We start from the raw sequence: 24,740 nt of genomic DNA, 5'->3' as shown, positions 1-24,740 counted from the left end.
TTGCTCTAACCATTAACCCCTATTGTTCTTGTTTCTATTAAAGTGTCTCTTACTAATTACTTGATTGTTTACTAAACAAGACAGTCTATATGATGGTTAACACCACCTATTACACAATGAAGGCCTTAAATGATTCTCAAAATAACATTCTATTATTAAACACTAAAATAACTCAAATGCATTAAACAGCCCTACAAAATAAAATGGCATTAGATGTTTTAAGTGCTACACAACATGGAACTTGTACTCTCATAAAAACAGAACACTATGTACACATTCCAGATTACCACAAGAATACGTCTAAGGTTTTAACTGACGAGTATATAAATCGGTCCTTTAAATGATCCCTCTCTTTCCTTTAATAATTGTTTAAACTCCTAGACTAAAGAAAAATTTTTGCAACTGTCAAAGGACTCTTGTTTGAGCTTTTTCTTTTTGTTATTTTAATCAGGTTTTGCTGTTTTTTCCCATGTCTCTCCACCTGATGCCAAGACTCCTTCACTGGCACAACTTCAAGCCAACAGATGATCCTTTTGGCTCAAGAGAACACTCATATATTATCAAGTCTAGATACAGCTGCCTGAGCCTTTCCTAACTCCTGTTAAATTCTCAACTGGCCAACCTTGGCCCATAGGTAGGGACATTTCTACACCCGCTATTCAGCAGAAAGAAGCTAAAGAGGATGAGACCTTCCACCGTTGACAGCCTTAAAGATTTAAGGGTCAAGGTTGTTCAGGGGGCAGAAATGATGAGGGAAACAAAGGCAAGAGAAACGTAACACAAATCAAATCTCCTTATAGCTCGCAGCCCACTGATACATGCAGAGTGTGACCTTGCTCAAAGAACTCATGGCTGCCTTACTTCCTTAATGTTTTTGTTTTTTTAGAGACTAAAAGTAACCTTATCTTAACATTAGCTAGCCCCTCAAGATCCTGAAAACCTTGCTTTCAAATTCCTTAGAGACTTATGCTATCCCCAGCCCCCACTTGATACAACAAGTCCTGGGATCAAATACATCGATATCTTAATCGGGTACTCGATTCACCCCTAAATGTCTCCATTGATAACCTAAAAACTAGGTTACAAAAACAATTACGAGAGCTTCAACGGGAAAACCAACAAGCAGTGATTGATGTTGTCAATGACTTTTCTCATTGGATCAACCCCAAAAACTGGTTCTCTGCGTTCAATCTTCATTCTTGGTTTACTACTATTATAGTATTAGTCATGATTTTGTTTCCCATTGCAGTCTTCAAAATGATGATGTCTGTCTGCTCCAAATCACCTAAGGTGTTCTGTGTCGATACCCAGATGCTCGCCCCTTCCTCTGCAACCCCTGTTCCTACAACCAAAAGACAAAAGCGGGGAGACGTGGAGTTATTGCTAGAGAATATATTGTGAGCCCTGGAGGGTGAATGGGGCAGTAGCTGAAACGTCAGCGATGTTCTGGGCTCAAGGCTGTCGAACGCGATAGCGTTGAGATACAGAGCCCTATGATCCCACAGAGGGCATTAGATCCAAAACCCGCTGTAACTTCCTGACACTCCTCGGAGCTGCACGTGCTCCCTGCACGCTTTCACTAAGATCATTTGTCTTCTCTTTCCATACTTTGATACTCTCTAATACTTATATCTGATAAAATAGAAAATAAAAGCTACATGCAGCCTACTGTTGCTGCTGCTGCTGTCTCCTGGAGGCGGCCCTGCATGTCTGCTCAGTCTAGTGTCCGAGAACTTTTTCTTCAGTGCATGGCCACAGCATGTGAATATTCACAGCCACTTTATTTGCAGTGTAAAGAGCTGGAAACAGCACAAAGGCCTATCAACAGGTGACTGGATAAACAAATTGTGGTATGTCCATAAATGAACTGCTTCTCGACAGTAAAAAGGAATGACTTCCTGATACATGAAAGGACAACTACTCTTTTATCCTAGTATTTCAACACACTGTCTTGTCCTCTCCACTTTGGTGACCACTGGCCCACTCTGTATAAAGTGGGCATAAATGGGGGCGCCTAAGGGGCTCAGTCATTTAAGTGCCCAGCTCTTGACTTCAGCTCACGGTTCGTGAGTTCAAGACCCATGTCAGGGTCTGTGCTGACAGCATGGAGCTTGCTTGGGATTCTCTCTCTCCCTCTGTCTCTGCCCCTCCCCTGCTGGCTCTCTCTCTCGAAATAAATAAACTTTTAAAAATTAAAAAAAAAAAAGTTTGCACAAATGTTTTCCACGAGGTCAACAGGTGGTCGAAGACAGCGGCTTTCAAAGAATTTGGGTGAGGATTCACAGAGATAATTTATATATAACATTCAAACAGTACACAGATATGGATCTCCTCATGACTCTGTTTTTTTCCATCTAATCCCATCCTATGCTATTTCTTTTCTTTTCTTTTACCTCTGTCTCCTTTTAAATGCTGATTACAATCCCCTCTAGATAGATTTTATAACCCACTAATAAGACATGACTTTCAGTTGGAAAGAACCTTTTTTAAAAAATTTTTTTAATGTTTTATTTTATTTTTTGAGAGACAGGGAGAGACAGAGCATGAGCACAGGAGGGGCAGAGAGAGAGGGAGACACAGAATACAAAGGAGAGCCCAGGCTCTGAGCTGTCATCACAGAGCCCGATGTGGAGCACAAACCCACGACCCGTGAGATCGTGACCCGAGCTGAAGTTGGACACTTAATCAACTGAGCCACCCAGGCGCCCCATTGTTTGAAAAGATTCTTATTTATGGCACCGCATAACAAATACATTGTACAGTAAATGACACGGTGTAGATAAGGAAACTCATAATATGTTAAATAAAACTATAAGTTTTTCAGGTCAGGGTCTTTTACCTGATGCCAATCATTTGGGGCAAAAATCCCAGAGTATTTGTAAAAGTAACTATGAACCTTGACAGAGCTGGCCTTAAGCAATTACTGCTTGTATCTGTTACTATATCTGTGGGATCTCTGTGCAGTTTCTGGCCGGGGTGGACCTCTAGGTGTGGTGTCATTCCACTGTATGCAGGATGCCCTGTTGGAGAATGTCTGTGGGCAGTACCCAAGAGGAAGAAAAACTTCCACCCAAGCGCAGAATCAGGAATCTTGGGGGTTGGACCATAAATCGACTAACCTGGTGTTCCCCAATCCATGAACCCAAAATTCTCCATCCTCTCACACCCAGGTCCCTGCCTGTCCCCTCCCTAATAACAGCACTTAAGATCTAGTTCCTGATCAGTAGGATCTATGGAAAAGGCCTAGGTACAAACAACTATCCCAGCGCTGTCCCCTAGAAATACAACATGAGTTATATACGTAGTTCTACATTTTTTAGTAGTCACATTAAGAAAACAAAAGGAACAGGTAAAATTAATTTTAATCATATATTTTACTTAACCCAGTATATGCAATATATGATCATTTCAACATGAAATCAAATAGGAATGAGATGGGTTTTTTTTTATTTTTTTTTTAACGTTTTATTTATTTATTTATTTATTTTTGAGACAGGGAGAGACAGAGCATGAACAGGGGAGGGTCAGAGAGAGGGAGACACAGAATCTGAAACACGCTCCAGGCTCTGAGCTGTCAGCACAGAGCCCGACGCGGGGCTCGAACTCACGGACCACGAGATCATGACCCGAGCTGAAGTCGGCCGCTTAACCGACTGAGCCACCCAGGCGCCCCTAGGAATGAGATGTTTTATATTCCTTTTTTCATACCAAGTCTTTTAAACCCATGCTGAATGGGGAGCTTCCCTGGGATTCTCTCTCTCCCTCTTTCTCTAATCCCCCTACTCTCTCTCTCCCTCTCTCTGTCTCTGTCTCAAAATAGATAAATAAACTTAAAAAAAATTAAAGTATTAACTTTTAAAACATCCTTTGCCACTATTTAAAGTTTTAGTGAAGAAAAGATTTTAGATGATTACTTGAAAACAAGTATGTAGCTTTGTACCTCTGCCCATTGCCTGGACGTCCGGCCGACACGTCAGCTGTTCAACCCACCCTGGAGACAACCTGTTCCATCTGTAGACATCCCAGACTTTGGGGAAGCTCTTTCTTATGAAAACAACTCAAAAACTTCTCCCTGGTCCTGATCTATATATTCTGGCAGTACAGATTAGACTCTAATGGCATTCAGATGCTACTTCACTAGCTTCTAAAATTTAGTCTATCCAACTCTCGATTTCCCTACATGACCTCTTCCTTCTCTTCCCAAGTTTCCAGGCTCAGTAATGATATTTCCATCTACCAAGTACTTCAGGTCACAAAGTGTACAAGCCCCACCATTCGCCCTATGTCAGACAGGGCTCAATCAGAGAAGTGAAGCCACCAAAGATACATATGGTCAAGGATTTGTTACAGGGAATTGATTTTATACTAAGTGGGAGCTGGTTGGACGATTTCTATAAACAGTCCTCATGTCTGATGCTGGAGCTTAAGGACAGCAGGGTGGGTCTTCAGAAGGGGTGGATGGGCGTGAAGTGAGGGAAAGCAAAGACAAGCTGGGACACACAAAAATGGGCTGAAACCCAGAAGAAGGGACTAGAAACCTGCAGTGTGCTCAGTGCCTCCAGCCTTGATGACCGGCGGTCCTGCAGGAGAAGCTCGCGCTCTTCCTCACAGAGCTAAACACACCCGTTCAGGTGTAGGAGGAGCCAGGGAAGGAGCTCACAGATAGGCGACAACTTGTGGGAGCCACAAAATCACCTGTCCTGAACATCCGCACATAAGAAGACAATAATGGCTTCTGTCTCCCTTCCACCCTGTAATTTCAGGCAAAAACATCGGGGACACATCCTAATCAGGAACATCCAAGGAAGGAAATTCCAAGAAATGAAACCCAGCCTGACCCACCTGACTCATTACAAAGCCACCACACAACCCATCGCCGCGTCCTGTCCTACCTCCAAAATAGATCTCCGATCTGCCCTCTCTCGACCTCCGCCTCCACCATTCTGCCACCATCACTTGCTTGGATGCCAGGAGTAGCCTCCTGACTGAAGGTCCTGCTTTCAGTCTCGCCCTGCAGACGGAAGCCAGAGGGGTCTTTTCCAACATCGATCACTAAGCTATCTCTTGCATAACACCATTGAATGCCTTCCCTTGGCCAAAAGGTGCTGCATGAGCCTGGCTCCCATCCACCTTTTTTAACCAACTCCACTTATTCCCTCCACTCAGCCTCCTTTCTGCATCTGGAACACGACAATTTCTTTCCCACCTCAGGACCTTAACATTTGCTTTTCTCTCTGCCTGGAGTCATCTTCCCTGGGCTCTTCATTTGTTAGCTCTCTTCCAAGAAGTCTACTCTGAGGACGACATCAGAAACAGCCCCCACCCTCATGCCAGCCACTCACTTTGTCACATCCCTCTATTGTCTCCCTGGACCCACTTATCACCGTGCACACCTCTCAAATAGCCTTTTCTCAGTTTCCTCCACTCAAAATTGAGCTCCATGAATGTAGGCACCTCAATATGTCAATCTTATTAATATTACATCTTAGATATCGAGCTAGCCCTGTGCTTGCTAGTGAATGCTTATTAAATATAGTTGATGCTTAGGAAATATTCATTGGAGAATGAGTGAAGGAATGAATGGAAAAATAAAGGGCAACTCATCTCTCCTTGCCACCCTACCCTACCCCCACCGTGCTCTTTCATATCACTCCGTCTCATAACACCTGTTGCTGTCTGATGTGATCATGTTTGCTAGCTTTCCCAGTACTCTCGGCGGCCCAGATAATGTCAGCTGCAGCGAGAGCTGACCTGTCAGGTGTGTCCATCGCTGGAGGCCAGCACACCTGCAGCCATGCCCAGCACCCACAACCGCCCAGAGCGCACTTGCCGAGTGAAGGCTGAACTGTAGCGTGTGGGCCTGATCTGTGCAGGGGCGTGGAAACAGGAGATCAAATCTAGTATGGGGGAGGAAGAGCTGGCAGGACTGTGGTTTGAATGGGGTGGAGTTATAAGGACGGGTGTAGATTCAAGAATGGCTTCTGGGTTTCTTGCACAGGCAGAGGGAGAGGTGATGGGATCACTCACTAACACAGAAGGGAAGTCGATGGGGGCAGGGGGAATGGGGAGATGGATTTAGACCCAAAGGTGTCCGCGGGGTTTGTAATTGGAGGGTAACTGCTGCAGGGGCGACAGGGCAGATACGGCGCAATCCTTGAGCTGGAGACACTGACAAAATGATCATACGTGACTTTGCGAGATTCACGGCTTACAGGAGTGTTACATATAATCCCAAAGGCTTAGTGAAAGAAAATGTCATGTCGTGTCTAGAGAGATGTGGAAAACTTAATGGATGAGTCAGGGTTTGAGATGGGTTTTCATTGGAAGGGAGTGAAGGGAGGATCTGAGAGGACAGATATCCCTCACAGAGAGGACAACGTGAAGCAGGTCACGGAAGCAAGAAGGCAGGCAGCACATCTGGAACACTTTAAGTAGAAAACAGGTGAGTAGTGAGAAATACAGCGTGAAGGGTGCTGGGGCCACAGTGAACTACGAACAATGAGGAGTTTCTAGAGTAGACACTGGGGAAACGCTGAAGCTTCTCGATAGGAAGTGTGACCTCAGGGTGGGTCTCCTAGCGACATGTAGGATGGGATGGATGAAATGAGATTCCACTGAAAAGGCGGTCATCCTAACGCAGGTGAGGCTCAGGGAAGGTCTGATGGGCAGAGGGGGAGCATAGGAAATGAACGAAGTATTGTCCAGGCAACACAAATGGTCGGGTTCATGGACAAAAGATGAAGTTTCAAATATAGCTGCAAGACTCTGATGCTGTATGAGAAGGATGATGGTGTTAAGAAATCATTCATTTATTCAACAAATATTTATTAAAAGCCTGTGATGAGCCAGGCACTGTTGAGGTGGCTGGGATACACCTCTGCGGAACCGAGAGCCTGTGTCTTCACGGAGCTGACCTTCAGGGGTTCATTCTGGGTCAGGGAATGGAAGTTTGAGGACTATCTACTTTTAGGAAAAGGAGGATGAAGCACAGCAGACAAGGGAGAAGGAGTCAAAGGGCAGAATATCATAGGATAGAATATCATGGAACCAGGGAGCAGAGTCATGAAGAGGAGGCTATCAAGGGGGCAAGGTTACCCAGTGATGACTGATGATAACAGGGAACGGCCATTCCCACTGTGGTTTCCTAATCTAAACCTTTAGCTTCCTCCCGCTGGTCCTCTGCCTCTGGTTCTTCCTCTACGAACACTCCCTGAATAGTGCAGCCACACTCATCTCCCTAAAATGTTCCAAGTACAGGGGCACCTGGCTGGCTCAGTTGATCTCTGGGTTGTGAGCTCTTGATCTCTGGGTTGACTCTTGATCTCTGGGTTGTGAGCTCAAGCCCCACGTTGTGTTTCGAGATTACTTTAAAACACTAAAATCTCAAAAAAAAAAAAAAAAAAAAAAGAAAAAAGAAAAAGTTCCAAGTACAAATCCCTTAGGATTTACTTTGACACTGCTTTGCCATTTTATCTATCACTATTGCTGTTCTCAATCTCTCAGACCTTCCTGCTGATGTAAAAACGGTGTTCTCCCTGTCTTCCTCGTTGATTCCTGGATGGAAGCTGGATAAGAGAAAGATGCCAGAAGTAGAGCCTGAACAGGCTATTGAAATAGTCCACACTGAAAGTCTCCAAGGGGACGAGAGGGAAATTTTGAGGTTTTTTACGTACTCCTGGGTATGCTACTTAGAGTTGGTACAGACAAAATAAACACTGAGGATGTCATAAAGGTTTACGGTTATGTGAAACATTTTTCCATGAAAGAGCGTGGCAAACTTGAAGCCCTACAGTTTCCAATGTGCAGGTAACTTGGAAATTAGCCAAAAGATTAGTTTGGATTGCGAAAAGCAGTCAATATAAGCTCTTAAAACGTGAACGCACGCGTGGCCGGCGGACCAAACTGACCCGCGCACCCCTGAACAGATGGCATCTCCAACGTAGCCCTCCCACCACGACTCCAGAACTCTGCGGGCAAGAGACTACATTGCCCATAAGGCGCCGCGCGGCGGGCCGGCGCTCTCGCGGGGCGTCCTGGGAAGCGTAGTCCGCGCGTTGCATAAATCCCTCACGCTCCGGGCCGCGGGGCAGCTGCCCACGCAAGCATGGCTGCGCGCAGTAGGGGCGCGTACGTTTGTTTCGACCGTAGGTCTGGGCCGGCTCGTGGGGCTGGGCTTTAGGCAGTAAGTGAGGCTGGCGGCCGGGGTTCCCGGCGTGGGGACGTGGGAGGCGCACGGACGCTGTGGGTGGCACACCTGAGGACGGCGAAGCGAGGGACTGCCCGGGCGGCCTCGGGACGCGGCGCCCTCCTGGCGTGGCGTCAGCGGTGCGCGGCCGCGGGGACCCCTGTCTCTTCGCGCCCCTGGGCTCCGTGGTGGCGTGCAGGGCCTGAGGGCCTGGCCTCGGGCCCCGGCGTGGGGGAGACCGGAATCCAGACCACGAATTCGAGGCCGGACGTTCAAGTTCCATTTTTTTGTTTTTGTTTTTTTTTTTTTTTTTTTCTTCTTCTGAGGAACGGGTTGAAAAGGAATATATTGCATTTCAGCGCTTCCTGTCCCTTAGCAACTGTGCTAGGCACTTTATATTTCTCATCTCCAAGTGACCCTCCTCCACTCTCGAGGTGAGACCTTGAGCGGGTCCTGTAGGTTCCCAGACCTAATGTTGGCATCACTGGATACGTGTTGGGGGGGCCTTTAGGCTCGTTGGTTTTAATGGCAGTTTTTTCTCCCAGTGAACCTCCTTCCCGCCCTCTAGCTTTGGGATCATGTCCTAAACTGCCGTAGAGATGAATTTGTTCCATTTAATTCCTTCGAGTGGCATAACTTGGCACAAGGAGTGTGAGAAGCTGAGATTTCAGGAGGTGGTTGAACGTCCCCAGGCCCTTATTAACTCGCAAGAGTCTAGGATTGGCTTTGCCACCCCAGCAGTAGATAAGGGTTAATGAAGGGTTTTCTTTCTTTTTTCACTAGGGATTCCAGTATGCCTTTTTACTTTTTTTATATACGTGTTTTTGTTTATTTAGAGAGAGAGAAAACAAAACGTGAGTGGGGGAGGGGTGGAATCTCCAGCAGGCTCCAGGCTGATTGCTCAGGGAAGAACCGACCTGGGGCTGGATCTCACGACTGTGAGATCATGACCTGAGGCGCAATCAAGACTCACATTGAACTGACTGAGCCACCCAGGTGTCCCTCAATATGCCTCTTTTATTTAAAAAAAAAAAAAAAAATTTTTTTTTTTAACGTTTATTTTTGAGACAGAGAGAGACAGAGCATGAATGGGGGAGGGTCAGAGAGAGAGGAAGACACAGAATCCGAAACAGGCTCCAGGCTCTGAGCAGTCAGCACAGAGCCTGACGCGGGGCTTGAACTCAAGAACCGTGAGATCATGACCTGAGCCGAAATCGGACACTTAACCGACCAAGCCACCCAGGCGCCCCAATATGCCTCTTTTAAAACAGCTATTATTTATTGCGAGCCAAACCCTATGCACCAAGTGCCTTTCTTAAATTCTCTCAATTGGTTTAAAGGACCTTGAGTGATAGGTGGTATCCCATTGTATATCTAAAGAACACAGGTTAGGTAACTTGCCTGCGGTAACACAGGCAGGGTGTCCTAGCAAGGATGAGAAAATCCAGGTCTTGCAGTCTCCAAAACCCCAAACTACTGGATAAATTTTGTAAGGAACGATTTAAAAGAGACATTCCCAAGCATAAGATAGGGAGGTGTGTGGAAAATGTGTTTTAAAAATAAAAGCATTTGTATAACCTGTCTTTTTTTTTTTTTTTTTTTTTTTAAAGGGTAGTATTTAGTGTCACGATGTTTGGGGATCTGTTTGAAGAAGATTATTCCGGTGTGTCAAATTATCAGTATGGAAACGAGAAGAAATTAAAGACCAAGGTTTTGGAGCCACCGGCTCCTAGAGAATTCACCAATTTAAGCGGAATTAGAAATCAGGGTGGAACCTGTTACCTCAATTCCCTTCTTCAGACTCTTCATTTCACACCCGAATTCAGAGGTATGCTGTGTTACATGCATTTGATTAGTCAGTAATATGTACCCTTGTCTCTACTTGTAATCAATTGTGCAAAATTACAAAAGTATCTTAAAGTTGTATTCCACAGCATGGGTGTATTACTGCTGCTGAAAGACGGAAATTGGTAATTCTCTCTAGAGAAATGTGAAGCTTACATTATCTTAAATATATTCTGTGTGATCACGGTAGTTTTTAGTAACAAAAATAAGACGATGAATTGCTTTTCTGATTCCTATAATTTAAAATACCACATAAAGACAATTTTGTCGTGAGTGCCAGCCTTCATTATTGTTATGCTATTTGTATTTTTAAAATAAAAAAAAATTTTTAATTTCACTAAAGTAATAAACACTCAAGTTACCTAAAACAATTAAATCCTGCCTTTTGGAGCAAGGACGGGATGTCCCATTATTTATACAGTCCACAAACGTTTATCTGTAATTCTGAAATCCAGAATATTCCAATAACCTGGTCTGAACTTGTTTAGCCTCAGAACCCAACCACATGTGAGGCCGTTTATAGTCTTAGCTGTCTCACTTGGGTGGATATTCATACATTTATTCCAGGAATGTGAACTCCTTAATTAATGGATACTGTTTATCTCAGATCCTGCTGGGGATGTAATGTTAACATATATATAGCTTTCTTCTTATTACCTTTCTCAAAGCTGGAAATTCCAAAGACCCAAGATGTTAGACAAGGGACTATGTGCAAGGAACAGAAACACACTCAATTAGGTCAATTAAAAGGGGGGTTTACTACAAGAATATAAGGGAATCTCCTTGAAACCACTTACAGGGAGCCAGCCTGACCTCACTGGACCCTTGATTTCTTGCCACTGTATTTCTCTTTATGTTTGTACCATTCCCATCTCTGCAAACTAGCTTCCTCCACAAGGGTCTTAGTCTCTTGGTTTCAATATGAACATTACCTTCACGTGGCCCCTACTGGGGCCTTGAACCACACAGCTGCATGACTGTGCCTCAGCTCTCCACAGTGTCCCCTCATGCTGAGGACAGACAACCTGGCTCATCCTGTGTCCAGTATCTCATCCCCCACTTCCCATCAGTACCGAATTTAGCAAAATTTTTTGACATTTTCTGTTGCTTCTTAGCTTGGAAACACTTCCTGCCTCCAGAGATTTAGTAAATATTTACCATCATCCCCTTCCCAGGGCCATTCTAATGGATGAAACTGCATGTGGGATTTCAGAGTGAAGCCGTTTGTCCTTGACTCCATCTTGTCCGTAAACATATCTCCCTAATGTATGCAGTTATTCCACCATTAGAGATTTTCAGCATAAATTTCAGCAGATTCCTAGGAGATTAAAAGTCTTTCAAACTTTAATACAGTTGCAGTAGAAAAGTAGCCTTGAAAAGAGACTGAGGAAGGTGATTGGTGGGCAGGCAGTCCAGGTCATAGAGAGGGCACCTGAGCAAAGATAGGGCTGAATGGAGATGGCCACTGAGCAAAAGCCCAGGCCATCTTATTCTCAGCAAAGGAGGTCACTGGCCAAGCACATATCTTAGTGTGGACCGTGCATTCCTTATACGGCTTAGCATGGATCCTGATGCCGACTGAAGAGGAGATACAGTTTTAGAAGGGGTAGGAATTGGCAGAGTACTGGGGGGAGAATAATTTTGGAATCTTCTGGCACAGTACCTTGAGTAGGGCTGGATTGGTTTCCACTGTACTGGTTCAGGGTGACGGAGAGTAGTGGGAAATGATCGTAAAAGTCCTTGTATGGTTTTATGCTTTAACCTTTAGATTGGTAGCTCGTTTCTTCCCATTTCCTGCCTGGAGCTCAGAAGGAGTGTAACATTCGTAATAGTAATCACCTGGGCAGCAGTGGTCTGCAGAGGGAAACAAGACCCATCCCATCCATTCTCTCCCTGGAGTAGATCAAAGTGTCCTAGTAGGGGTTCCCATGTGGTTTGAATGTCGACTTCCCATAAGATTCAGATATGCCCCATTGAGCGACATGCCTAGACTTGGGAGTATAAAACAGTTGTGGAGACTAGCACTCCAGGTAAGGTCACTACCATCTGTTACTACCCTTAACACAGAAAAGACATTGTTATACTAAAAACGAAGGGTGTGATCTCAGAGATCAAGGTGGTCTTTCTCTTCAAAGATGGTTGAAAGCTTCACATGTGGCTTGTAATGAACATGTGATACTTTTATATATTGTATGTTTCCTCATGTGGCTTTTGGGACCCACTGCCATAGGCAATAGAAAACCCTCAAAGATTTCTGATATTACTGTTTGTACTTTCATAAGCATCGTTTTCCTTGTGTAGATCTTCCCTACTGAAACCTTAGCATGCCACTTTATAGAGTCAGTGGTTAAAAGTAATGTTATCATGGGGCGCCTGGGTGGCTCAGTTGGTTAAGCGTCCGACTTCAGCTCAGGTCATGATCTCGCGGTCCGGGAGTTCAAGCCCCACATCAGGCTCTGTGCTGACCGCTCAGAGCCTGGAGCCTGTTTCAGATTCTGTGTCTCCCTCTCTCTGACCCTCCTCTGTTCATGCTCTGTCTCTCTCTGTCTCAAAAATAAATAAACATAAAAAAAAAAAGTAATGTTATCAGGAAATAAAATGTATGGAGTCACAGTATAAACATTGCCACAATCATACTTCAGAATCTCTAACTGATTTTATTTACTGGAGGCTTTGGCTTTCTAAAACAGTTTTCTAAAATGAAATAATGACGTTTCTCTATCACTGATTCTACCTTTCTGTTTAGAAGCCTTATTTTCCCTTGGCCCAGAAGAGCTTGGTTCATTCGAGGATAAGGATAAACCTGACGCAAAGGTATTAAATCTGTGATTTACAGGTGTTTTTGTGGGTTTTTTTTTTTTTTTTTTGGAGTATTGAGGAAATTTTTTTTTTTTTAATGTTTATATTTATTTTGGGGACAGAGACAGAGCATGAGCAGGGGGAGGGGCAGAGAGAGAGGGAGACATAGAATCCAAAGCAGGCTCCAGGCTCTGAGCTGTCAGCCACAGAGCCTGACACAGGGCTCGAACTCGTCAACCATGAGATCATGACCTGAGCCAAAATCGGAGGCTCAACCGAACTGAGCCACCCAGGCACCCCTGAGGAAATGTTTTTCTGAGTAAGGAATTAAGTTCCTTGCTCATAGAAATCCATAATTTTATTAATTACTGAATATTAATCTTTATTTTCAGAAAAGTGATTTGGCTCATACACCGTACTGGTAAGGGAATCTTCCTCCCCAAAAAGAATTATTTCTCCAAATATAGTGCTGGAGCGGCTTTATAGACACAACCTGATCAAGAAGATATTCGCAAATGACCCACACTAGCCTACCAAAAAATCTACCTAATACATATGTAACAACAACAAAACTTAGACACTGGTGCTGTTTTAATTTAGTAGTCTGGAAATAAACCACGTGAGGAATTGGTTTATTAAAAGTGCATTTCTAATCGTGTCCCTCCTTGCCTAAACACCATTCAGAAGTTTATTGCTTTCAGGCTAACATCTGCACTTCGTAATAGTAGTCTTCTGTGATCCAGCCCAGGTCTTCTGAGACCACCTGTGTTGCGAAGAGGCAATTTTTACCTATTTCCTTTTCTTCCCCATCTCCTGCACGTCATACTTTGTAACATGTAATAATAAAAATGTGGCGGCAATGATGTCAGATTGCCATAAAGGTGTCTAAAGTCTTACTCTCACTTTAGATACTTAAGTCCAGTCTGCCCACGAGGCTCTGAGCAACATTCTCTGCCTGCCCTAACCCGCCCCACACCAGATAAAGCAGGAAGCAGGTGAGGTGTCCGGACTCCAGAGTGAGTGAAAATCGTGACTGGAAAATTCCTCGTGGGGAGTGTGTCTCTGAGAGATTTTAGAGAGGGAGCGAACTAGTAGAGACTGAAACCACTGTGAGTAATCGGGTGGTTTCTTAGAACTATTTGGGTGTTAGTAATGATCATGTACCGTGTCGAGGTAGAAAACTCCAGATAGCTAAAGCTTTTTGGATTGAATTAGAATCTTAATAAAAAAGTGAATCTTAGTTCACCCCGTGTAATAGTTATAAACTTCCTCCTGATTGAAGTGAATGGACTAGGAGAAAGGAGAAAACTGGTTTGCCGTTCTTTTAAAGCTCCCTGCCCCCACCCACACTTAAAGGACCTCATTTAGAGATGCACACCTCATTTGCTTCTCTTTCAGGTTCGAATCATCCCTTTACAGTTACAGCGGATGTTTGCTCAGCTTCTGCTCTTAGACCAGGATGCAGCGTCCACCACGGACCTCACTGACAGCTTCGGGTGGACCAGCGATGAGGTACGAAGGTCAGCTTCTCCAAGGAACAGAGTTATCAGCAATAAAGAGTAAATGTTGGTTTAATAACAGTATCTGACTTCCTTTCATTTTGTCTTAGGGTCTCAAGAAATAGATGAAATATTTGCTTTTCACGTTCAATAATTACAAGCCAGAAATCTATTTCTAGACACTTGCTCTATGCGAGATTTTATGAATGGGTGTGATTTGGCTTCGGAGAGAGGGTTGTGGACGCAGGGAGAGGACACAGGGAGACTTGTACAGTCCCTGTCCTTTATATAGTCTAGTTGAGATAACGGTGTCTATTACATGGAAATTCTCATTTATGTAACAAATTGCTAACCAGCTTAAAAAGCGGCCGGCAGCAATTCTGTCTACCTTGATGACATGCGTTTGTGTTTGAATCTGGGTATTCTCATTGGAACATTTGCTTCAAGGAAAATGGTGAAAACATTCTTAGCTGGTCTTTTCATTTTTCTGTCCTGCTTCCCTCCTGACTCTTCATTTTCTTCCCGTATCCTACTGTGTGTGCACGTTCTCTCGTTTTCTGTTGGAGTTTCTAAAGGGTACTTCACTACATGCAAACACGAAACATGTCAGCAGCGAGTAAAGGTGCTTGTTGTCGATATTGATGAGCTGTGATTTTTTAATGGAGTAGATGTATTCTTACAAGAGACAGGTGTGGGAGACTATTGCAGAATTTAAAGAGGCAATGACCAGAAAAACGTAACATTGCCTTCAAACATAAACTTTGAACTGTGGTCTTCTAATGACGAGCAACTCCTAAACCAGATGATGCTGTGAGGTTGAAGAGGTACGGCTTGGGTTTTGAAGTGAAGTGGGGTATTACGCAGTTAAGTTTCTGGGTTAGAGCAGGCGCTTAGGGTCAAGTCCTTCTTCTTTCCTTGTTTTAAAAATGACAGCTTTGTGGGACGCCCGGGTGGCTCAGTCAGTTAAGTGTCCTGCTCTTGGTTTTGGCTCAGGTCATGATCTCTCAGTTCGCGAGTTTGAGCCCCACATCGGGCTCTGCGCTGACAGTTGCAGACCCTGCTTGGGACTTCTCTCCCTCTCTCTCTGCCCTCTCCCGCTTATGCTTGCTCTCTCTCAAAATAAATGAATAAACTTAAAAAAATAATAATTATAAAAACATTTAAAAATGACCACTTCGTTGAGCTGTAATTCACATGCCATAAAATTCACTCATAAGGGTACGAGTCAGCAGCTGTTCAGTATGTTCAGACTTGTACAACCATCACTGCGGTCAGCTTTAGAACGTTTTCACCACCCCAAAAAGAAACCCCATACCCATTAGCAGACACTCTCCCCCCAGACCCTGGCAACCACTCATCTACTTTCTACCCTTATGGATTTGCCTGTTCTGGACATTTCACAGAAAGGGAGTCATACAATATGTGATCCTTTGTAACTAGCTTCTTTCACTTAAAGCATGTCTCCGGTTTCGTTTGTGTTGTTCACATCAGCACTTCATCCATTTTTATTGCCAAGTAATACTGTACAAGAGGGATATGCCACGCTGTGTTTCAATCTAGTCATCTGCTGATGGATTTTCCTTTTAGATCATGAGCTGCCACTGAGTTGCTGATTTCATACTCTTAAAACAGTGAAAACCTTATTATTTATTACTTTCTAAATAAAACCTCTCAGGAAACCCTCTAGGACTGGTAGAGAGGGACTCTGAGGCACCTTTTGCAGCCTCAGAATTATTCAGAAACAGAGCCTGCACACTTCCACACGGTCCCTTCAGAGCCAGTGATACTGGAGAAATTTACATGCTCTAGTATCTCAAAAAATCAAGAAAAAAGATCCTGAAGCCCACTTCTTGCTCCAGCTTTCATCCACTTTATCAGCTTCTTTTCACCCCCTCATGGTCTCTACTTCTGCACCTTTCATTTGTCCCTCTACCTCCTTTCTCCCTTCTTGTCCAAGTCACTCATGACATCCACGGGCCAAGTTCCAGGAGACACTTCTCTGTTCTGAGCGGGCTCTCGAGAGCACTCCCTGCCTGCCCCCCCCCTTAACGCACCAGCTTCTGCTGCTTCCTGTGACTCTCCCCCGGCCCTGGCTCTTCCTCCTCTGCTCCACTTCTGAGTGTTGGCGTCCCCTTGGCTCTGGATTATCAGTTGTGCTTAAGGCGCTCGGTGTGTTCACACACAGCTGCGTGACCCCTGGTGGAGTGAAGCAAGTTGCTTCCGAATTTTTCTCAGCGCTGTGTTAGTCGGTCTGCATGTGCAAACAGTAAATTCTGGTTCTTTTCAAATGCTGGTAATTCGGATCCCCTGATGTAAGGGAGATTTTGCTGTGCATGCACTGCCGGCTCTTAGACACTGCTCTGTGCCTGCTGTGTTCTCCCTCCTCTCCTGTGGTGTGGCCGTGTGTGGTTTCCCACAAGAATGAAAGCACTTTCCTGTTTTCAAGTGAGTTGAGTTATATGTACACACTGAACACCCCTGTTCATGTTTTCATTTTGTAGTGAAAGTAAAAACAGTGGTGATCTCTTCACCTGCTCTCCGTTTGCTTAGCCCAGTCATCCTTGTATTTGATCAAGGCTTAACTTTGGATTTCTAGATAAATCTTATGTTTTGTAACTAATACCACTTTAAAAATCTGTTTTTAAAAACCTGAAGCACAAAATCACATTTAAAAGTTACCTGTTTTATAGGAAATGAGGCAACATGATGTGCAAGAACTGAATCGAATTCTCTTTAGTGCTTTGGAAACTTCTTTAGTCGGGACCTCCGGCCATGACCTCATCAATCGTCTGTATCACGGGACCATTGTTAACCAGGTTGTTTGTAAAGAATGTAAGAATGTCAGTGAAAAGCAGGTGAATATATATACAAGAGTGTTTTAGTAATAAGTTATATCATAAATTATAATTCACATAATTAAATCTGTGATCTGTAATGCCACGTGAGGATTAAAGCGTTTGTTACTAGAAATAACTTTATCAGTTATTTTCTTTTACTCCACCTACACCTAAATCCTGAGTTTATGATTCAGATTTCTTCATATAAACTAAAAGAAGCAAATATCTTAAAACGTAGCTTTAATCTTTTCTTCAGTACTCTAATCTTTAGAAAATAGATTTGGGGAATGTTTATAGGTAGAGATCTGTGGCCTCATGAGCAGACCCAATTTCATGGTTGGTTGGAGTATTGTAACAAAAGTTAATTAAGGAAGTGATAGAAATAGAGAATACTAAAGAATGTTTACATTGACAAACACCTATAATTAAATATTGGATTTAGTTTATTAATATCCTTTAGAAAATTCATTTGTATGTGTGAGCTTATGTTGTCCATTTAATCTACTTGAAAATTAGATATTGGAAATTTGCTCCTGTAAATATAATGTCTCTGCTTGCTTTATAAATCTTACCCAGCACATAGTTGCATCACTGAACAGTTGTCCCTTAATAGCCTCTTTTTATTATGGCAAGAGTTCTAGAAAATTGCTGTATTTGACTGTATGAGTAAAATATTAAATGCCATTTTCTAAATGTTGCATTAATTGCTTCTTTGGATATATGTATATATTCTTTTCCTTTTTTTTAATGAAAGAGTTGGGGTAAAAGAAAAACTTTTTGGTCCTTTTTGCCTGTGCTGATAGAGGATTTGGTCAGCTTAATTTGGAAATATTAAGACGTTGTGTGTCTTTGGATTACCATATGATTGACTTAACTACACTGTAATAATTCACAAAATAATTTTAAGACATAATGTACATGAAGGCACCTAATAAGTTATAGACATCAACTTTTCATAGGTACATATTATAAACTACATATAAATGTTGTTTCTGTTCCTTTAGATTTCCACCATGAGCTAGTTAGTAGTTATTTTACAGTCCCTGTAATCCCTTAGGGCAATGCTGTTACACCCACAGAACTATGTATGATTGAAACTGATCAGATTTCACGTGTTTAGAAGTTATAAGTTGCCATTGAAATGTAGTTACAGCAGACTTGACAGACTGCTGTTTGCAAAATACTGTCCTCTTTTCAGAAAAATACCTTTTTATGCTGGCTCAAAATAATTTTCTTACAACTCCCGTAAACCAGCCCTAGCAGAGATGAAGAAGCGGGGTTTACATTAGAGGGTCCAGCCCTGCCTGTGCCGTTCTAGCCTAGAGATGAGACAGAACTCGTAAGCACTGAACACATACGCTTCTCAGTCCAGATGTGTGTTCAGTGGCTTATTTCCAACTAAAGTAAGTTTTACTGTAGCTGCCGGGAACTTACAGACTAGTTCGTGACATATTTTAGGCCAAATTACAGTTTGATTTAGGGTAATATTGTGTGATGAATTTCACAGTATCCAATCAGGCCATCTGTCCCCTCATACTACGTACAGTGTTTTAGGGAAAAGTTATCTGTTATTCCCAACATATGTAGGAGTTGGTGATGTGTTTGTGAACCACTGTGAAATTGTTTTCTTTCAATATGACATTCATGTGTGTTTCAGGAAGACTTCTTAGATCTCACAGTAGCAGTCAAAAACGTATCAGGTTTGGAAGATGCACTCTGGAACATGTATGTAGAAGAGGAAGTTTTTGACTATGACAACCTGTACCACTGTGGGACTTGTGACAGGCTGGTTAAAGCAGCCAAGGTAAAGACAGACACCTGCCTTCTCTTGGGCGCCCCCTCCGCACTCGGCAGCACCAAGGTTTGTCAAGTGAAGCCAACTTGCGTGAGAAAGTCTGGAGGATACACAGGAAGCCCCTAATTGCAACCGAGGAGTGAAAACACCTTTCCATTCCACAAATCTGTATTTTAATTTTTTACAGTAAAGCATTTTTTTACGTTTTCAACCCAACAGTTCTCACAACTTCTTTCCCTCCCAAGAAAAATATATCTGTACCTCAGCATTTCTTAAAAACACTTTTTTTTTTTTTTTTTAAATAGACTGCCCATATCCTTGCTTTTGGCAAAGTACCACTAGGAAGAAGGCGGTATGTTTTTGTTTCTGCCAAAAAGCTCATTGCGCTTTTCTTTCTTTGCCTCCTGCTGTGACAACAGAGGGCCTCATTTCCTGCACATGTGGTTCTTTTACGATATTGACAGATAACACCTCCCTGACTCTAGCAAATCGAATAAGCCCTTTCCTCCTCCCACAGAGGAGGGAAATACTCAGCCAGAGTGCTTCCTTTCTCACTGTGGGGATGACAGGAGGGCTAAGCCTTAGTGACTAAGCCACTGCTGCCAGATGATGCCATAGGCTGCCCGGTCAGTGGTTACTGAGCACTGGCTTCAGGAGCCACCACCGAAGATGGGTCTTTGCAGGTCTTCTGTGTGACAGAGAGCACCATCCCTAGAGCTGACAGTTACTAAATTTTCCAACAAAATGAGGACTGATTTCGATAACACAATACTGATTTAGCTCCTGGAGGTTGTAGGTGAGAATGTAAAAAACAAATGAAAAACGAAAAACAAACTCCACGCCTGTAGCTTTTCACAATAGGATTTGAAACCAGTGTGAATGTGACATTCTTTAGTATGCATTTCCATCCAGCCTTTGCCTTTTTGTGACACACGGAGAGGTTCATTGTTTTGCTTACTTATTTGGTATTTCACCTTTGGTATCACAACTACAGTCTAGTAAAATAAATATAAAATTCAGAGGATGAAAGGTCTCGGAAAGATACGTAAACACGTTCTTTGTTTTGGTTGAACTTAATTAGCACATTAGTAAAACAAGAACCCTGAGCTCAACAAAAGCAGTTCTTGTATGTCAGTGGTATGTCATTGGTTTAATTTTTTTTCAATGGAAATCTTTTGATCTTGATATTTTTTAAATTGCATCCTAAATTTCAGTTTGGTCGTGCTACCTAAATTAATATAGATTTCCTTATTCTGAGCACAGTCACTTTTCTCAGCCTTGTTGTAGATGAGATACTCGGGTTTTTTAGGTGTATTTTTTTTTTTTAAACTTCTTGGAAAATCTGCCATGTCATGTTGCCATTTTCTCACTTAACTTTTTTTTTAACCCCCAATTTGTGGAATTGTCTTAAATATATTTTTAAGAACGTTAGATATTTGTATGTAAGGATGATAATACCATTAACGATGATTTAACAGATGAGAAGGTTTTTTTGCCACCCCCTAGCCAGCATACCATTAGAGCTAAGACACTGGGGGGAAGCTGATGACTTTAAATAAAAAGCAGCTTCATTTAGTGCTTTGTCTTAAAACAAGGAAACAAAAATATTTTTTTTATCTGCTTTAAAGGGCATTCATTATAAAACCCCAATCATTGGGTCCTTTGTCCTGGGCAAAGGAGGAAGGTGAAACGCCAGGGCTCATGGAGGGAGGGAGCACTGTTAGAGTGGGGAGCACCAGTTACAACATGTTTGTTGGACAGCTTTGATTTTGGGATATCCGCGCTAAAAACATGAACTCGGGTTGTAACTTTTTAGTTATAAACATAAGTAAGTGATAAATCACCTTTGGTCCCATGAAATAGATGAGTTCATGTCAGCTGAATTGAATCCAAGGTGATGAATTTATGTGATTTAAGGACATTATTTCTCTTAAAACTGCATCATGGGTTGCCTTTTCAGATCTTAAGATATCTTACATATTCTTTTCTATAACTCTGCTTTTTAAAAAACTGTAAAAATTTTTCTTTTAACAGTCGGCCAAATTACGTAAGCTGCCTCCCTTTCTTACTGTTTCATTGTTAAGATTTAATTTTGATTTTGTGAAGCACGAACGATACAAGGAAACTAGCTGTTACACGTTCCCTCTCCGGATCAATCTCAAGCCTTTTTGTGAACAGGTTTGAACTCTTTTATTTTGAAATTTTTTCTTTTACCCTGTCAGGATTTAATCTTTATCGGCCTGGTTTTCAGTTGACTTACTGCAGAATCTTTCAACCTGGCTCTGTTAACATTTTGAGTTGGGTCATTCTTTGTTGTGAGGTCTATGTCCTATGCATTGTAGGATTTTAAGCCGCATCCCTGGCCTCTACCCACTAGATGACAGTAGCATCCCACCCCTAGTAGTGACAAAAATGTCTTCAGACCTTGCCAAATGTCCATGTCGCCTGGAGGGAGAGGGTTGGTAAAATCAGTCCCAGCTGAGAACCACTGGTTTATTACAGTCCTTTTGAATTTCTGAAGTATGGTTTGTTCTCAGTTCTTTTTATTAAACTCTCCTTGGAAGATCTTTGAAAGGAAAATTTAAGAACGAAATTAGAAATGACCCTACGTTAGGAGAGATTACCATTAATTAGTACTTTGCTATTTGGATTTAGTTTACATGAGATGCAGTAATGAATTACACATGTAGAAAGTGAACAGGTAATGGGAACTTCGCTAGAGTTGATAATCCTTGAGACACGTAATTTAAAAACAAATTATTACAAGCAACCTACTTTATAAGCCATTTTAAACTATTGTCTATATAATCACTATACATGCCAACATCAGAGCCACGAGACTGCTGTGTTTCTTATTTACAAATCATTATATGTTCATTAAGACCGGGACATTTATTAATTAACTACTGAATTTCCATGTATAAAAGTAATATTTCATTTATTCTTAAATTCAGATGGGCCTTCCTCTACTTCAAGCCTAATTTCTGAGCTTTTTGGGTTTTATTTTATTGGGACATACGGAATGAACAGTTTTTCCAGCATAAGTTAATATACTTGTCCCCCTCCATTTACTGCCTGAATAAAACAGGATAATTGAGTTAATTCTTTTTTTTTATTTTCCAGTTTTACTGAGAAATAATTGATAGACATCACTCTGTAAGTTGAAGGTGTATAGCATGATAAGTTTTGATTTACGTATATTGCGAAATGATGGCCACCACAGGTTTAGTTAACAGCCACTGTCTCCTATAGAAAAACTTTAGGCCCTTTTTAAAACAGTAGTTTGTCACATTATTTTAACATGCTTTGAAATAACAGAAGTGAAATAGGTAAAACATTGAGCACTTAGCTAGGAAATTGACCATAATTTTACTTTTCGATTTCTATATTAATGAAAAAAATTATCACTTTGCATCTATTTGTATCTCTCATCTTTTGCCTGAACCAGAAATACTAGTTACTTTCCAAGTAAATAAGTTTCTCAGATAATTGGCACCTTTCAAGTAAACTATCAATGTTTATGCTCTTTTCTCTTATAGAGTGAATTGGATGACTTGGAGTATGTTTATGACCTCTTTTCGGTTATTATCCACCAAGGTGGTTGCTATGGAGGACATTATCACGTGTATATTAAAGATGTCGATCATTTGGGAAACTGGCAATTTCAAGTAAGCATAGAGATTAGTTTAGAAGTATCTTTGCACTTTTTCCCTTTTTTGGTCTTACTGTTTTGGTGAAAATGACCTTTTGCCATTTATTATATGTATCTACCCTAGAAAATTTTTATAGGGAAGCAAAGTTAATAGTTAGAAGTTTGAAATTTTTATTTCTAAAACGTTTCATACAGAAGAAAAACCAGCCTAGTACAAACACTTTCTATATGCTCTTCACCTGGATTCTTTAGTTGTTAACAATTCACCAAATTTGGGGCACCCGACTGGCTCAGTCGGAAGCACACGTGGCTCTTGATCTCAAGATCCCCACGTTGAGGGTAGAAATTACTTAAAGAGGGGCGCCTGGGTGGCTCAGTCGGTTGAGCGTCTGACTTCAGCTCAGGTCATGATCTCACAGTTTCTGAGTTCGAGCCCCACATCAGGCTCTGTGCTGACACCTTAGAGCCTGGATCCTGCTTCAAATTCTGTGTCTCCCTCTCTCTCTGCCCCTCCCTCACTCATGCTCTGTCTCTCTCTGCCTCTCAGAAATAAAGAAAACTAATTAAAAGAAAGAAAGAAATTACTTAAACTTTAAAAAACAACAACAATGGAGCACTTGGGTGGCTCAGTCGGTTAACCTTCTGACTCCTGATTTCAGCTCAGGACACGATCTCGCAGTTCGTGAGATCAAGCCATGCGTCGGGGTCTGTGCTGACTGTGGAACTTGCTGGGGATTCTCTGTCTCCCTCTCTCTCTCTGCCTTTCCTCCCTCCCCACCGCTCCCCAGCTGGCCTTTTCTCTCTCCCTCTTTTTCAAAAATAAACAAACATTTTAAAAACAACAGCAATTTTCCAAATTTGTGCAAACACACAGCTCACATCGTAGGAGTGCTGAACCATTTGAAATTAAGCTGAAGACATTAGGCCCCTTTACTCCTAAACACTTGAGTATTTATCTCCTGAGAACAAGGATGTTCCCTTACACAAGCATAGATCACAATCAGAAACTTTAACATTGAAACATTTCTACTCTCTAATAAAGAGTTTATATTCAGATTCTACCAGTTGTCTCTTCCGGATCCTTTACAGCATTTCTTCCCCACTCTAGCGTCAAGTGCAGGTCCCACGTTATACTTAGCACATCTCTTAAGTCTCCTTTAATTGGTAACTGTTCCTCGGCTTTTCTGTCTTTCATGGCACCGACCAAAGATGATAAAGATTTTCTTCTTGTATTGTCTTCTAAAAGTTTTATAGTTTTGCCTTATATATTTAAAACTTCTCAGTCTTGCGGCGCTTGGGTGGCTCAGTCAGGTAAGCATCGACTTCGGCTCAGCTCATGATCTCACAGTTTGTGAGTTCGAGCCCCGCGTCAGGCTCTGTGCTGACAGCTCAGAGCCTGGAGCCTGCTTTGGATTCTGTGTCTCCCTCTCTCTCTGCCCCTCCCCGCTCACGCTCTGTCTCTCTCTCTCTCTCTCTCTCTCTCTCTCTCAAAAATAAACATTAAAAAACTTAAAACTTCTCAGTCTTCCCAGAATGGTTTCCTGTGAATGGTGTGTGACTTTTCCCCCCATTTAGGTATCTGGTTGCCCATTCCCATTTATTGAATAATCCATTCTTTCCCCACCAATCCCCAGTGCCAGTTTTGTTCTGTCAGTTATTTGCGTATGAGTCCATTTGGGCATCTATTGTGTTCATTGTTCTTTTTTCTGTTGGTAGGCAGATACCACGTTGTTAATTTCTGTAGCATTATCATTAAGTCGTGATTCAGGCAAGTCTCCCTGTATGTTGTTATTCTTCAGGAGTATTGTTACTGTTTTGGCCTTTTACTCTTCTGCAGACATTCCTAGAACCAGCTTGTCAGTATTCTCACACATGTACACACCTTCTCAGAAGTAGTAGAGTTTTGAATCTAGATATGTAAACCAGATAGATCTTTTCATATTTTAGAGCTTCTTACAAAAAAGCTTTGTAATTTTCTTAAGATGTTCTGAAGGAAAGCACTAACTGAAGTCTTAGTTCCAATTAATTGCAGTGGGAAAAGTCATAAGGTGTAACACACCAACCCCAGCCTCTTGGCCAGCTTTCTAACGTGTAACTAGAACACAGTGAAATGTCAGTATGTAAGTTA

At 42.3% G+C, this 24,740-nt stretch overlaps 1 protein-coding gene and 1 long non-coding RNA gene across 16 annotated transcripts in view; one reads left to right on the top strand and one right to left on the bottom strand.

Moving 5' to 3' along the window:
• Positions 1–1,260: 1,260 nt before the first annotated feature.
• Positions 1,261–5,272, bottom strand: LOC122226800. The gene is made up of 3 exons (XR_006205773.1): positions 5,207–5,272; positions 4,893–5,011; positions 1,261–1,342 (listed from the first exon to the last, which is right to left on the bottom strand). It is a non-coding gene; the product is annotated as an uncharacterized LOC122226800 (long non-coding RNA).
• A 2,685-nt stretch (positions 5,273–7,957) lies between these two features.
• Positions 7,958–24,740, top strand: part of USP40 (ubiquitin specific peptidase 40) — an 88,837-nt gene continuing 72,054 nt past the window's right edge. For 7 of the 15 annotated variants that reach the window (XM_042950551.1, XM_042950547.1, XM_042950559.1 and 4 more), the window contains exons 1-9: positions 8,122–8,182; positions 8,512–8,619; positions 9,796–10,013; positions 12,777–12,844; positions 14,228–14,341; positions 17,019–17,183; positions 18,823–19,026; positions 20,995–21,138; positions 22,500–22,628. In XM_042950551.1, the coding sequence (XP_042806485.1) occupies positions 9,815–10,013; positions 12,777–12,844; positions 14,228–14,341; positions 17,019–17,183; positions 18,823–19,026; positions 20,995–21,138; positions 22,500–22,628 (1,023 nt within the window). In that variant the 5' untranslated portion in view covers positions 8,122–8,182; positions 8,512–8,619; positions 9,796–9,814. Of the gene's footprint in view, positions 8,183–8,511; positions 8,620–9,795; positions 10,014–12,776; positions 12,845–13,221; positions 13,251–14,227; positions 14,342–17,018; positions 17,184–18,822; positions 19,027–20,994; positions 21,139–22,499; positions 22,629–24,740 lie in introns of those variants that run through there. The other 8 variants (XM_042950553.1, XM_042950552.1, XM_042950557.1 and 5 more) reach the window with 8 other exon arrangements.

The sequence above is a fragment of the Panthera leo genome, chromosome C1 (assembly GCF_018350215.1).
Source record: "Panthera leo isolate Ple1 chromosome C1, P.leo_Ple1_pat1.1, whole genome shotgun sequence".
In the NCBI taxonomy this organism is placed as follows: Eukaryota; Metazoa; Chordata; class Mammalia; order Carnivora; family Felidae; genus Panthera; species Panthera leo.
This window is presented reverse-complemented; position numbering and strand designations above follow the sequence as displayed.